This window comes from Thalassophryne amazonica, chromosome 3 (genome assembly GCF_902500255.1).
Source record: "Thalassophryne amazonica chromosome 3, fThaAma1.1, whole genome shotgun sequence".
Lineage (NCBI taxonomy): Eukaryota > Metazoa > Chordata > Actinopteri > Batrachoidiformes > Batrachoididae > Thalassophryne > Thalassophryne amazonica.
This window is the reverse complement of record NC_047105.1, coordinates 75,676,004-75,689,864: the sequence shown is the minus strand read 5'-3', so window position 1 is coordinate 75,689,864 and position 13,861 is coordinate 75,676,004. Positions and strand designations below refer to the sequence as shown.

The following is a 13,861-nucleotide window of genomic DNA, read 5'->3' as shown; positions in this document are numbered from 1 at the left end:
AGACAACAACTGTTATGATTATTTATTAGAAAGTGGAAGAAACACAAGATGACTGTCAATCTCCCTTGGTCTGGGATTCCGTGCAAGATCTCACTTTGTGGGGTAAGGATGATTCTGAGAAAGCTCAGAACTACACAGGAGGACCTGGTCAATGACCTGAAGAGAGCTGGGACCACAGTCACAAAGATTACATTAGTAACACATGATACTGTCATGGTTTAAAATCCTGCAGGGCAGCAAGGTCCCCCTGCTCAAGCCAGCACATGTCCAGGCCTGTTTGAAGTTCACCAGTGACCATCTGGAAGATCCAGAGGAGGCATGGGAGAAGGTCGTGTGATCAGATGAGACCAAAATAGAGCTTTTTGGAATCAACTCCACTTACCATGTTTAGAGGATGAGAACAACCCCAAGAAAACCATCCCAACTGTGAAGCATGGGAGTGGAAACATCATACTCTGTGGGTGCTCTTCTGCAAAGGGTACAGGACGACTGCAGTGTATTGAAGGGAGGATGGATGGGGTCATGTATTGCGAGATTTTGGCAAACAACCTCCTTCCCTCAGTAAGAGCATTCAAGATGGGTCATGGCTGGGTCTTCCAGCATGACAATGACCCCAAACACACAGCCAGGGCAACTAAGGAGGGGCTCCATAAGAAGCATTTCAAGGTCCTGGAGTGGCTTGGCCAGTCTCCAGACCTGAACTCAATAGCAAATCTTTGGAGGGAGCTGGAACTCCAAACCTGAAAGATTTGGAGAAGATCTGTATGGAGGAGTGGACCAAAATCCCTGCTGCAGTGTGTGAAAACTTGGTCAAGAACTACAGGAAACGTTTGACCTCTGTAATTGCAAACAAAGGCTACTGTACCAAACATTAACATTGATTTTCACAGGTGTTCAAATACTTATTTGCTGCATTAACATAAAAATAAATTATTAAAAAAATCATACATTGTGATTTCCGGAATTTTTTTTTTTTTTTTTTTAGATTATGTCTCTACTAGTAGAGTTTCCATTGATTACAAGTTCTTACTTTCTTACTGTGATCACTTCAGCATGGTGTGGCTCCAATGTGAAGTTGATATGGCAGATATTTTTCTAATTTCCACAGTAAGGTATTGCTGTCAGTCTATGTCTAGATATCATCTTGTCATGATAATGAATGGTTTGGTAGAATCACTGTCCCTACTAGAAGAGTCTCCGATCGGAGTCTCTATAGGTACGGTAGGACATCCGGGTCCCTGATGCGCGCGCACATAGCAACGCGCATAGTAACCAGTGGGCCGCTGAAAACTAATCGCTGTCGCGCTCATTTCCTACTTGACGTCCATCATGTTTGCATCGTTCCGCCATGGTTTTTTTCTACTTAATATACACCAGTTTTCACAGAGAATACCACAATCATGTGTTGCAGTTGGCTGTACCAACCATAACTTAAAAGATCAATAAGTGCGGTTTTTTTTAAATATATATGTTTAATATTTAAGCATATATATATATATATATATATATATATATATATATATATATATATATATATGCATGCTCCAGCTCCCCCGTTATCCTTGACTGGAGTAAGAATACAAAGCATATAATGTAGTCTGATGAGTATGTATAGAAAATGTATGTATGGTTACCGGTTACGTCATATACTATTTTTTGAAGATCACGATTAGAACATTTTGACTTCAGTTACATATTTTACTATAGTTTTATTTTATTTCGTCTCTGTTTTCTTTTTGTTCCCGTTAACGTTGTGCATATTGTTTTAAAAAAGAAAGAAAAGAAATAAACCTCGCCTGTGCAGACAAAAGTTAGGGTCTAGGAAACAACGGGTTTCCAGAGTCATCGGTACTCGTTTCAGGCGATCCCACACTCCGCCTCATTTTGCAACATCTGGTGAATGTAAACCTAGACTGTTACTCAGCAGTATAGAGGTCATAAAAGAGCCATTTACATAACACATGATTAATTAGAGCTTGATGGCACTTCACAGTAAATGGGTATATTTTCCTGTGAAGTTAAGTTCAGGGCAAAGTTTTCCCCATAACGCCATTCTCCGTCCGCTTCCTGTTGCTGTTTTGGCGCCACACTTGTCCGGTTTGTGGGACAGCAGTAGGCTCAAACATTTAAGCAAAGGACAACTACTTTAATCTTACACTCTGTCGGCTGTGGAGCGGTAAGTTAAATCACGCAGTTTTGTATTTATGAAGTCCCGGTTTAAAATTAGTGCATGTTCTGTTAAAAATCGCATAAACCTGTCACTATTAAGAATAATATAAGCAATTTGACATTTTCAGTAGTCTATCTAACTGCAGTGGTCAACTGGTTTCTGCATTTTACAACCTTACAAAGTAAAGTTGACGAAAAGATTCGCATTTTCACCAGCGTATCTAGGATTTCCCCCCCGGAGGTATGCTAGTAGACTAGAAGGAAAATACTTAAAAACAACAGATTTTGTCAGTGTCAGAAAGCTTTTATGATTTATTCAGAACATGAACATAAATATGTATGTTGATTGGGTCATAATACTTCTACACAGTATGTCAGTCCTATTTTGTTGGTTTTGTTTGTTTGTTTGTTTGTTTGTTGGTTGGACTCAAAAAAATTATTTCTGGGGAATAGGCTATTCGCCCAACCGTGATCGTGTATTTGACACGTTTTGTGCATCTAAACTACATTTTTACACCACTTTTTTAAGGCTCTATTGCGGCGTGAAAAGCGGCATATGTTTGACACATTTAATGGTGCCGTCTTTAATTACTGCAAAAAAAAAAAAAAAAAAACCGCAATGGATGAAAACAGATAAACTTCATAAGTATTTTGAACGGAAGCCTGTTAACTACAATGAAACAGTTTTCTGTTGTGGTTGGTCATATACGTATGCTCGTGTATTTACTTTATTGAACCAATGGTTGGGCGTATAGCCACTCCGTATTTCTGGAAGGATGCTGCTGCACACTTTGGTGTTGGGGCAAGGCTCTGAACTACTGCATAAAAACTTTGGAAATTTGAACAGTACCGTACACTTCCAGAAATCTTATGCAGTATGAGAATTCAGATTTGGTCCAGGTTCAATTCCAGAATAGTTCTAGTTTCCATATATGTTCAGTGTGCAAATGTAAAAAAAAAAAACAAAAAACAAAAACAAAAAAAAACAAGCTAGGTGTATTTTGCAGTCCTGAAACTGACCATCATTTTTTGGAATGGTGCTTCCAGTTTTAGGATAGCAGTATAACTCTAGCAATTTATTTTGCAAATGACTTTCTCTTAAATGCAGGGTTAGGATTTGAGAAATGGTTCAGGTTCAGTTTTGCTGAAATGCATTTTACTGCATTGAGTTCACTGTTTTATGTTATTCCATACCTTCTGGGATGTCGAATTGTGAATTGAAAGACATGCTGATTAGCTGGTCCAGCGTAAAGTAACTGCATCCATAACATAAACTATGTTTGGGGAGAGTTCCACAAACTGCAACACATATTGATTTCTAAAGACAAGAGCAAGTTGGCATGTGGGTGGCCGAGACAGGATTATTAAAATCTTTGGAAATAGTAAAATTAAAATGGTTTGGATTTACTCCAAAAAATGCAGGAAAAAAATCACTTTGGTCTTTACTGGTATAAATTTGACACAATAGACCTCAAGGCACTTCACAACTGTAAGGTCTAACCTTAGAATCCCCTAGAGCAGGGGTGGGCAACGAGGGCCGAGACACTGCATGTTTTCCTTGCAACCAATCACCTCAGCAGGTGGGTTGCTGATGAGCTTCTCCCTTGATCATAAACACCTGGTTGTCAATGAAATCACCTGCTGAAACACCTGAACATTAATGAAATTACTCTAATGATTTGAGGAAGAAACCTCAAGCAGACCAGACTCAAAGGGGTGACCTTCTACTTGGGCCATGCTACTGACACAATTGACAAAACTAATATACAGGAAATTTTGCTCCTGCACAGTGTGGGAGTGTTGCAGAAGTAGACACCACTCCCATCTCTGGATGGAGCTGCACCTCAAACAGAGAGAGAAAAACAGAATCAAGCATCAGAAAGACAATAAATACAGTATAATTTGTCAGCATTAAGCAACAAGAAAAACAGAAGAAATACTAAGGTGATCGCCAGCCACTAGCCCTAAGCTTCACTAAAAGACCCAGAATTTAGATAAAGTTGAGACTGCAGCCTGCTGTCTTTATAAAATTAATTTAAAAGGGTAAAAAGTATAGTAACATACTATGGCAGTATGCTAGCCATACAAAAGAGAAAATAAGTGCGTCTTAAGTCTGGACTTGAACGTCTCTACAGAATCTGACTGTTTTATTGGTGAAGATCAACAACTTCAGATTGCACAATTAGCCCCCCCCCCTTCAGACTCGTGCAGGATGAATTGTGAGCTCTTGGCCACATGCAGTGCTCTTGGTTATCTGGAAGGAGACATCTATCATAAGGAGGCTGACTGTTTAGGTGAGTGTGATGTAATTTTTAGTGGACATATATTTTTTAAAATTTCAAAGTACAGTTATAACAACTTTTTATGCTGCAGCACAAATATAAATTGGAAGATGTAGCATGCAGTGTGTTGACGGCAGAAATGAACCTACCTCAGTTATTCTCGATTTGTGTGTGTGTGTGTTTCAGAGAGTGTGAAAGATTTGATCAGGTACTTGCGACATGAAGATGACACCCATGATGTTCGCCAACAACTGGGTGAAAGCCAGATAGTACAGAGTGACCTTCTGCCGATTATCACTCAGTATGGACAAGACAAAGCTTTATTTGATGCCTGCATCAGGTACAAACAATAAATACAAAGCTGTTTTCACTAATATCGTCTTACATTATTCATACACAAGTTATTGGTATTTTGTTAAATGATATTGAAATTACTGTAAAAGTTGTATTTGCATAATGTGATAAGGTTGTGAACTGAATATGTACGTACACAGGTTATTTACATTTTAGTAATGTTGCAGTTTGTTTTAGAAACACAAAGAAGTGGATTTCAGTAAAAGTTAAAGCACTGCTGTATAACACTCTAAAGAAATGGAACACTGACTCTTTAAACTATTGCTTTGAATGTGATGTATGATGTCTTCTGCTTTGTATTCTAATACGTTTGTTGTTGATAATTACAACATATGTCAACGCCGCCTTTATTAGGCCCCATGTGATAGTATATTTCCAACATTTGATTTCAACATATGTACATTTTTAATGTAATGTAATTTTATGTTTTTTTGTTTTTTTTTTATGTAATGTATGTGTTATTCGGGGGCGAGAATTTGCTCATGTGACCCTTCTGTTTTCTTTTCCAGGCTCATGGTCAACCTTACTCAGCCTGCTGTACTTTGTTTTGGCAAAGTTCCTGATGATCCAGTATTTAGACATCACTTTTTGCAAGTTACATCTCACTTACAAGCATACAAAGAGGTTTTTAATCCAATTCTAACTATGCAACCATTTCCTGTTATATGTTTTATAGTTTAGAAATTAACATGTAACTATGAGTATTTTTGTGTTCTCTCCATATTTTCAGGCTTTTGCCAGTGAGAGGGTGCTTGGAGTTTTAAGTGAAACTTTGTATGACCTTCTGCAACTGGTGCGTGTTTGTTACTGCCATATTAACTGCACAGTCACCCTCCAAATAAAATTATGGGTGGAAGGGGCGGTAACTGTCTGTCTATCCATGAACAGCATGTGCGCAATTCCTCTTACACCATTTGGTGGATTTTAGTTTAGTTGGTAGCACGGTGGCTTAGTGGTTTGCACTGTTGCCTCACAGCAAGAAGGTCATTGGATCGATTCCCACCTGTGGGCTTTCTGTGTGGAGTTTGCATGTTCTCCCCATGTTTGCGTGTGTTTCCTCCAGGTTCTCCGGTTTCCTCCCACATTTAAAGACATGCAGGTTAAGTGAATTGGAAACTTTATAATTGTCCATGTCTCCCTTGCAAAAGACATCTCAATCTCAATTGGACTAACCTGGTTAAAAAAAGGTTAAATTAAACTTCAGACAGTAGCAGCACACCATATGAAGATATGCATGAAGAAAAATAATTCAGGTCCGACAATGTAAAGGGCAGATAATTCGAATTTTCTGTGTAATTGATGTACCATACTTCATTTTTAATTTATGAGCACAGTACTTCTTATCCATCCCTCCATTTTCTGAACGCACTTATTCCAGTTAGGGTCATGGTAGGGCTGGAACCTATCCTAGCAGTCATTGGGTAAGACACAGGGTTCTTCCTAAACAATGATGTGGATTTCAATCAGTCTTCTCACAGTGATGGCACACTGTGTGAAGATGTGCATAGAGTAAAATAATTCTGGTTGGGTGGCATCATTCTGTGATCCCTTATCGGTTTGTTACATTACACCTGTAATGTTGTTTTGGTCAGGGGAGGTGATGGTCTAGTGGTTAAAGCATTGGGCTTGAGACCAGAGGATCCTCGGTTCAAATCCCAGCCTGACTGGAAAATCACTAAGGGCCCTTGAGCAAGGTCCTTAATCCCTAAGTTGCTCCCAGTGTGTAATGGGCACCTTACATGGCAGCACCCTGACATTGGTGTGTGAATGTGAGGTATAATTGTAAAGCACTTTGAGCATCTGATGCAGTTGGAAAACGCTACATAAATGCACTCCATTTACCATTTATTTTTATTTGTTTTTATTCTTATGTTGTTTGGTCTGTCTTGTTGCTCTCTTCACTCACTCCCCTTTAGGACTGGGAGAAGAGGCAGGAGGAGGATAATCTCCTCATAGAGAGGATTCTGCTGCTGGTTAGGAATGTTCTGCATGTACCCGCTGACCCCTCCGAAGAGAAGGTTTGACTTTTTATGATGCTATTGTGACTGTTTTCTGCTTATTTCCCATTATGGTGTAAAGCTAAAGGAAGCCTTTATTTTTCTTCTTCAGTGCGGTCTCAGTCTTTTCTTTGTGGTTGCAGACTGTGGATGATGATGCAAGTGTCCACGATAAGCTGCTGTGGGCCATTCACATAAGTGGGTTTGATGACTTGGTCAAATTCTTGGCTTTAGCCCAGAGTGAGCAGCAGTGGAGTATGCATGTGCTGGAAATAATCTCCCTCATGTTCAGAGAGCAGGTTAGAGACAAGCATCTCTTGGAATTACACATCTATCATCCATTTTCTCTGTTTTAGCTCATCTTTCCCCTTCACAGACACCAGAGGCTTTGGTGAGTGCCGGTCAGGCTCGTTCAGCCCAGGAGAAACACCGGGACACTGAGGAGCTAGAGGCACTGAGGCAGAAGGAGCAGGCAGAAAGACGGACTCGCATCTTACAAAGAGGAAACAGGTACATACAAGCAGATGTGGTAAGAGGAATCAAGTTACCAACCTCAAATATATTTAGTTTTTGTTGTCTATTTGGGGCAGCACTGTTGCCTCACAACAAGAAGGTCATGGGATCATTTCCCACCTGTGGCCTTTCTGTGTGGAGTTTGCATGTTCTCCCTGTGTTTGTGTGGGTGAGTGGGAATGAAGATGGACATGTCAATACACAAAAGTCACTTTGAGTCTCCTCACTCATGACCAGTCAGTCATACTTGATGTCTTCTTTTTAGCATTGCTGTCTGTATGTGCATCAACACTTTTTATTTGGTTATTTGGTACAGTTGTGAAAGGTCCAGGGGGGTATGGGTATGTCATAGGATGTGGTAACACCACTAAGTAGTATTCGCCTCATTGAATGGTATGTTCCATCTTTCACCCCATGAAATATTTGTACCATTGAACTCATAAACATTCATTATTTGTATATTACTGTGGCACTGAAATGTATCACGGAACCCTTCTGTGTTAGTTACTGAGAGGTTTAGTTTCCTAATTATATAGAAAGTGTGAGGAAACACTCCTCCTTTCCCTGTATAATGTGTGGCTGTAATGGTCAGTCCTGCAAATCCCAATAGAATTTGGAAATGTGTGTGTGGATGGTTTACTTTCTCAGACATTCTCGTTTTGGAGGGTCCTATGTTGTCCAAGGCCTCAGATCTATTGGAGACAAAGATGTGATCTACCACAGAAGACTTCATAATGTGAGTTAAAAAACAACAACACAACTGAGATCTACTCTATATAAGGCTTGTTTTTGTTGGAGCTGTTTTGTTTGCAGAGTAATTTTGAGTGTGATTCCCTGTACTGTTTTTAGTTCAAAAATTACACCCATGACATTGGGAAAGAAGTGAGGCGGGTTCCACGGAGGAACCAACGAGCACAGGACTCTAAGGATAAACGCCGTTCAGCCCTGAATGTACGACTCTTCCTGCGAGAGTTTTGTGTGGACTTCTTAGACAATTGCTACAACCGGCTTATGTACCTTGTCAAGGTAAACTTGTTAAGCAGCTGTCACATTAGTGATCTCTTTCTCTTTTTTTTGTGGTGTAGGCTCGCAGTGTGTGACACCACACTGCTCTTTTTTGACTGTGGAGCTGAAATTGTAAAGGCTGTCGTTCAAGGTTTCGGTGCAGTTCATGTGGCACTTTATGCAAAAGCAGTTGCATCACCAAAGATACTGTGGTTACAAGCAAAAGTGGCCACCAGAACCCTGTGATTAGTGCTGCGACCTCATCACTAGATGGCAGTATTTTATCACTGCAGTCAAGACCTATGTGACTATTTATGTAATGGACATTGTGCATGTTAAAAGATCTCAACATGGCCCTAAATAGGAGGTTCATTCATCCTCACGTGGATCTGTCAGAAAGTCAGAGCCAAGTATCTTGCCGACTCAGTGACTGTCTGCATTAATCCAATTATTATTATTGTTAGTATCTTTCAAAATATAGTCTTTATCTTTATTTTATTTGACATATACAGTTGTTAGTGATGTAAAAGATCTGAAGGCTTCATTTAAGTAAGATGGTGGTAAGAGATGCATAATTTTCCTTGTTTTATTCACAGGAAAGTCTTATTCGAGAGCAAACCCAGCAGCATGATGAGACCTACTACCTTTGGGCACTCAGCTTTTTTATGGCCTTCAACCGTGGCAACGGTTTCCATCCTGAATTGGTGTCTGAGACCATGTCCATTCGCACTTTCCATTTTATCGAACGTAACATAACCAACTACTATGAGATGTTGCTTACTGATCGCAAAGAGGCCACATCCTGGTCTCGCAGGTAAGATCATTAAGAGGCTAGTTAACAAAACAGTCAATGTGTTGTTCCCAGACTGACGATTCCTGTTCATTCCAGGATGCACCTGGCACTAAAGGCATATCAGGAACTGCTCCTAACTGTGAACGAGATGGACCGTTCCACTGATGAAAACATTCGTCAGAGTTCAAACGTTATTAAAAGTAAGATGGACTCTGTCATATGACTCAATGTTTTCATGTTCCATCAATATGGTCACATGGTCAGTCTGTGTCCTTGGACAAGACACTTCATCTGCATTGTCCCATTCCACCCAGCTGTAAATGGATACTACTCTTAGATGGTGAACCTATGATTGACCAGTGTCCTGTTCAGGGAGAGGTATAGACTCATCCCCTGCATCCTGCAGCATCTAGGGTCATGTATAGGCCATATATGACTTATCAGATATAGACATTATGGGTTATGCTCTCGTGTGTGTGTGGACATATTCTTATGAACACAACACACAACCAGTACATGGTAGACATTTCATGTTTTTAACACAGGTGTTCTTTGGGTACCTTTTGCAGGAGTTGCATGAGTTAACAAATGCTGCTTTAAATAGTGTGTATGATTCAATCAATTCAATTCAATCAATTATTTTTTTATATAGCGCCAAATCACAACAAACAGCTGCCCCAAGGCGCTCTATATTGCAAGGCAAGGCCATACAACAATTATGTAAAACCCCAACGGTCAAAACGACCCCCTGTGAGCAAGCACTTGGCTACAGTGGGAAGGAAAAACTCCCTTTTAACAGGAAGAAACCTCCAGCAGAACCAGGCTCAGGGAGGGGCAGTCTTCTGCTGGGACTGGTTGGGGCTGAGGGAGAGAACCAGGAAAAAGACATGCTGTGGAGGGGAGCAGAGATCGATCACTAGTGATTAAATGCAGAGTGGTGCATACAGAGCAAAAAGAGAAAGAAACAGTGCATCATAGGAACCCCCCAGCAGTCTACGTCTATAGCAGCATAACTAAGGGATGGTTTAGGGTCACCTGATCCAGCCCTAACTATAAGCTTTAGCAAAAAGGAAAGTTTTAAGCCTAATCTTAAAAGTAGAGAGGGTGTCTGTCTCCCTGATCTGAATTGGGAGCTGGTTCCACAGGAGAGGAGCCTGAAAGCTGAACGCTCTGCCTCCCATTCTACTCTTACAAACCCTAGGAACTACAAGTAAGCCTGCAGGCTGAGAGCGAAGCGCTCTATTGGGGTGATATGGTACTACGAGGTCCCTAAGATAAGATGGGACCTGATTATTCAAAACCTTATAAGTAAGAAGAAGAATTTTAAATTCTATTCTAGAATTAACAGGAAGCCAATGAAGAGAGGCCAATATGGGTGAGATATGCTCTCTCCTTCTAGTCCCCGTCAGTACTCTAGCTGCAGCATTTTGAATTAACTGAAGGCTTTTTAGGGAACTTTTAGGACAACCTGATAATAATGAATTACAATAGTCCAGCCTAGAGGAAATAAATGCATGAATTAGTTTTTCAGCATCACTCTGAGACAAGACCTTTCTGATTTTAGAGATATTGCGTAAATGCAAAAAAGCAGTCCTACATATTTGTTTAATATGCGCTTTTGAATGACATATCCTGATCAAAAATGATGCCTAAGGGAAGCATGTATAAAGTGAATAAAATTGGTCCTAGCACAGAACCTTGTGGAACTCCATAATTAACTTTAGTCTGTGAAGAAGATTCCCCATTTACATGAACAAATTGTAATCTATTAAACAAATATGATTCAAACCACCGCAGCGCAGTGCCTTTAATACCTATGGCATGCTCTAATCTCTGTAATAAAATTTTATGATCAACAGTATCAAAAGCAGCACTGAGGTCTAACAGAACAAGCACAGAGATGAGTCCACTGTCCGAGGCCATAAGAAGATCATTTGTAACCTTTACTAATGCTGTTTCTGTACTATGATGAATTCTAAAACCTGACTGAAACTCTTCAAATAGACCATTCCTCTGCAGATGATCAGTTAGCTGTTTTACAACTACCCTTTCAAGAATTTTTGAGAGAAAAGGAAGGTTGGAGATTGGCCTATAATTAGCTAAGATAGCTGGGTCAAGTGATGGCTTTTTAAGTAATGGTTTAATTACTGCCACCTTAAAAGCCTGTGGTACATAGCCAACTAACAAAGATAGATTGATCATATTTAAAATCAAAGCATTAAATAATGGTAGGGCTTCCTTGAGCAGCCTGGTAGGAATGGGGTCTAATAAACATGTTGATGGTTTGGATGAAGTAACTAATGAAAATAACTCAGACAGAACAATCGGAGAGAAAGAGTCTAACCAAATACCGGCATCACTGAAAGCAGCCAAAGATAACGATACGTCTTTGGGATGGTTATGAGTAATTTTTTCTCTAATAGTTAAAATTTTGTTAGCAAAGAAAGTCATGAAGTCATTACTAGTTAAAGTTAATGGAATATTCAGCTCAATAGAGCTCTGACTGTTTGTCAGCCTGGCTACAGTGCTGAAAAGAAACCTGGGGTTGTTCTTATTTTCTTCAATTAGTGATGAGTAGAAAGATGTCCTAGCTTTACGGAGGGCTTTTTTATAGAGCAACAGACTCTTTTTCCAGGCTAAGTGAAGATCTTCTAAATTAGTGAGACGCCATTTCCTCTCCAACTTACGGGTTATCTGCTTTAAGCTACGAGTTTGTGAGTTATACCACGGAGTCAGACACTTCTGATTTAAAGCTCTCTTTTTCAGAGGAGCTACAGCATCCAAAGTTGTCTTCAATGAGGATGTAAAACTATTGACGAGATACTCTATCTCCCTTACAGAGTTTAGGTAGCTACTCTGCACTGTGTTGGTATATGGCATTAGAGAACATAAAGAAGGAATCATATCCTTAAACCTAGTTACAGCGCTTTCTGAAAGACTTCTAGTGTAATGAAACTTATTCCCCACTGCTGGGTAGTCCATCAGAGTAAATGTAAATGTTATTAAGAAATGATCAGACAGAAGGGAGTTTTCAGGGAATACTGTTAAGTCTTCTATTTCCAAAATTCCAGAAATTTCTTAGAATATGGTGTGTTCTATTTGAGTTCTGTGGGTAAAATTTCTCAGTTCTGCCCCACCCCTTCGAGAAACACCCCCTGAAGTCATAATTCCAAATCATATGAACCCCACTTACTCTGACTTCACGGTTCAACGTGTCTTCTCCCAGCAGCAACATTATCAGAAGTTGTAGTTTTAATGTCTTCTCCACTTATGTCTTTTTGTGCCCAGTTTAATAAATCGTGCACAAAGTACTGCCCTACTGCCTGTCTATGGACATGGTGCTGTGGTATTTTTATGTGTGAAATATGGTGTAATGTGTTACTTATCAAATGGTGCCACTAATATTGGTTAAACCATTAGCTGTTACTAAGAACAGCGACTGTCTTCCAGTGGTGGGCACATTTCCGCTAATTTGCTAACCGCTAATTATCGAAGCTAATGTTTTTATTATCGGATTAACTTTTCAGATAACTTTGAAAACCATCATCGGATCGATTACCTTCCAGTAATTTTTAGACCGCTAACATATTATTGCAAGCTTAGTGAATAAAGCTTTAACAGTTAATAAACATTTTTAAAGTCTGACATCAAAGATTTTAGAGCTTACCTGTTAAATGTTTTGTAATAGAGGTACAGTTCTATCCTCTACAGACAAAGGAGAGCTGGTTTCAATAGAAACCGCTCTATCCTCTGCAATCAGAGGAGAGCTGGTCACAGAAGAGAACCAAAATGAGAACCAAAAAAAATAATAATAATTTCTCTTAACACCCTACTAACTAGCCGGCAATATCACCCAAGTCATCCAGAGGCATACCGTTTTAACTTATGGTTAAAATTTTAACCAAACTAATTTCGGACAAGTTATTTAAATTAGCGTCATGTCTGAAGTTTTATAAAGTGAAAATATCAGCTAAATGTTTTAGTTTTAAAGTATTGCACTAATTTTAAAGGTTTTAGTGTGGAAACGGTGTGTGTGCAGTGTATTCTGGGTACTGTAAAAGTTCATGACAGGTGAAATGCATTTGCGACGCTCTGATCAGGCTCCACACAGACAACAGCATTAAACCCTTTGTATACTGTGCCTAAAACTCTTGTGAATATATTATCTGAGTTTATAGATGTTATTGTGTTTTATGTAAAAATGCAAAATTGCTTCTCCATTATTTTCAATTGGAATCACTGTGAGCTGCAATTGCTTCCTGTTTGCTCTGTAATGTCCTGGTTATTGTCCTTTACAACACTGTTTGTCGTCTTTGTTCCAGAGTAATATATATAAAACATGTCTGAAATTTGGTTTGTGTTTATTAAATTCCACGCAGATTAACCATAGTACACACGGGTCTTTTTTTTTTTTTTTTTTTTTTTTTTTTTTGAATATTTGTTTTTGCAAGTTTTCACAGTCTCTACTGCCTTCTACTGGCCAGTAGTGTTCATAGCAGTATTCGCTCTAAGTATTGAGATATTCCATAATCCTTTGCGTGCCAGAGAGTTGCTGCAGCTGAGGAAAAGAAATAAAAATGTACATTTTTGTTGTATAATGTTCAATTACAATTGTCGTTATGTGTTTTCTCTCTGTGCTGTTTAAACCACAGCAATTCTCTGGTATGCAAAAGATTATGGGTTTGGGTCTGAGCATCTGGGCGCCAGTAGATGGCAGTGTTCTATGCATTTTGACTCGGTTGTCTAAT

At 39.4% G+C, this 13,861-nt stretch overlaps 1 protein-coding gene across 1 annotated transcript in view; it reads left to right on the top strand.

Moving 5' to 3' along the window:
• Positions 1–2,131: 2,131 nt before the first annotated feature.
• Positions 2,132–13,861, top strand: part of timeless (timeless circadian clock) — a 35,415-nt gene continuing 23,685 nt past the window's right edge. The window contains exons 1-12 of the mRNA XM_034166834.1: positions 2,132–2,176; positions 4,371–4,463; positions 4,638–4,791; positions 5,315–5,429; positions 5,536–5,598; positions 6,722–6,823; positions 6,946–7,101; positions 7,179–7,312; positions 7,964–8,051; positions 8,165–8,341; positions 8,917–9,134; positions 9,210–9,313. Of these exons, the coding sequence (XP_034022725.1) occupies positions 4,382–4,463; positions 4,638–4,791; positions 5,315–5,429; positions 5,536–5,598; positions 6,722–6,823; positions 6,946–7,101; positions 7,179–7,312; positions 7,964–8,051; positions 8,165–8,341; positions 8,917–9,134; positions 9,210–9,313 (1,393 nt within the window). The 5' untranslated portion in view covers positions 2,132–2,176; positions 4,371–4,381. The remainder of the gene's footprint in view (positions 2,177–4,370; positions 4,464–4,637; positions 4,792–5,314; positions 5,430–5,535; positions 5,599–6,721; positions 6,824–6,945; positions 7,102–7,178; positions 7,313–7,963; positions 8,052–8,164; positions 8,342–8,916; positions 9,135–9,209; positions 9,314–13,861) is intronic.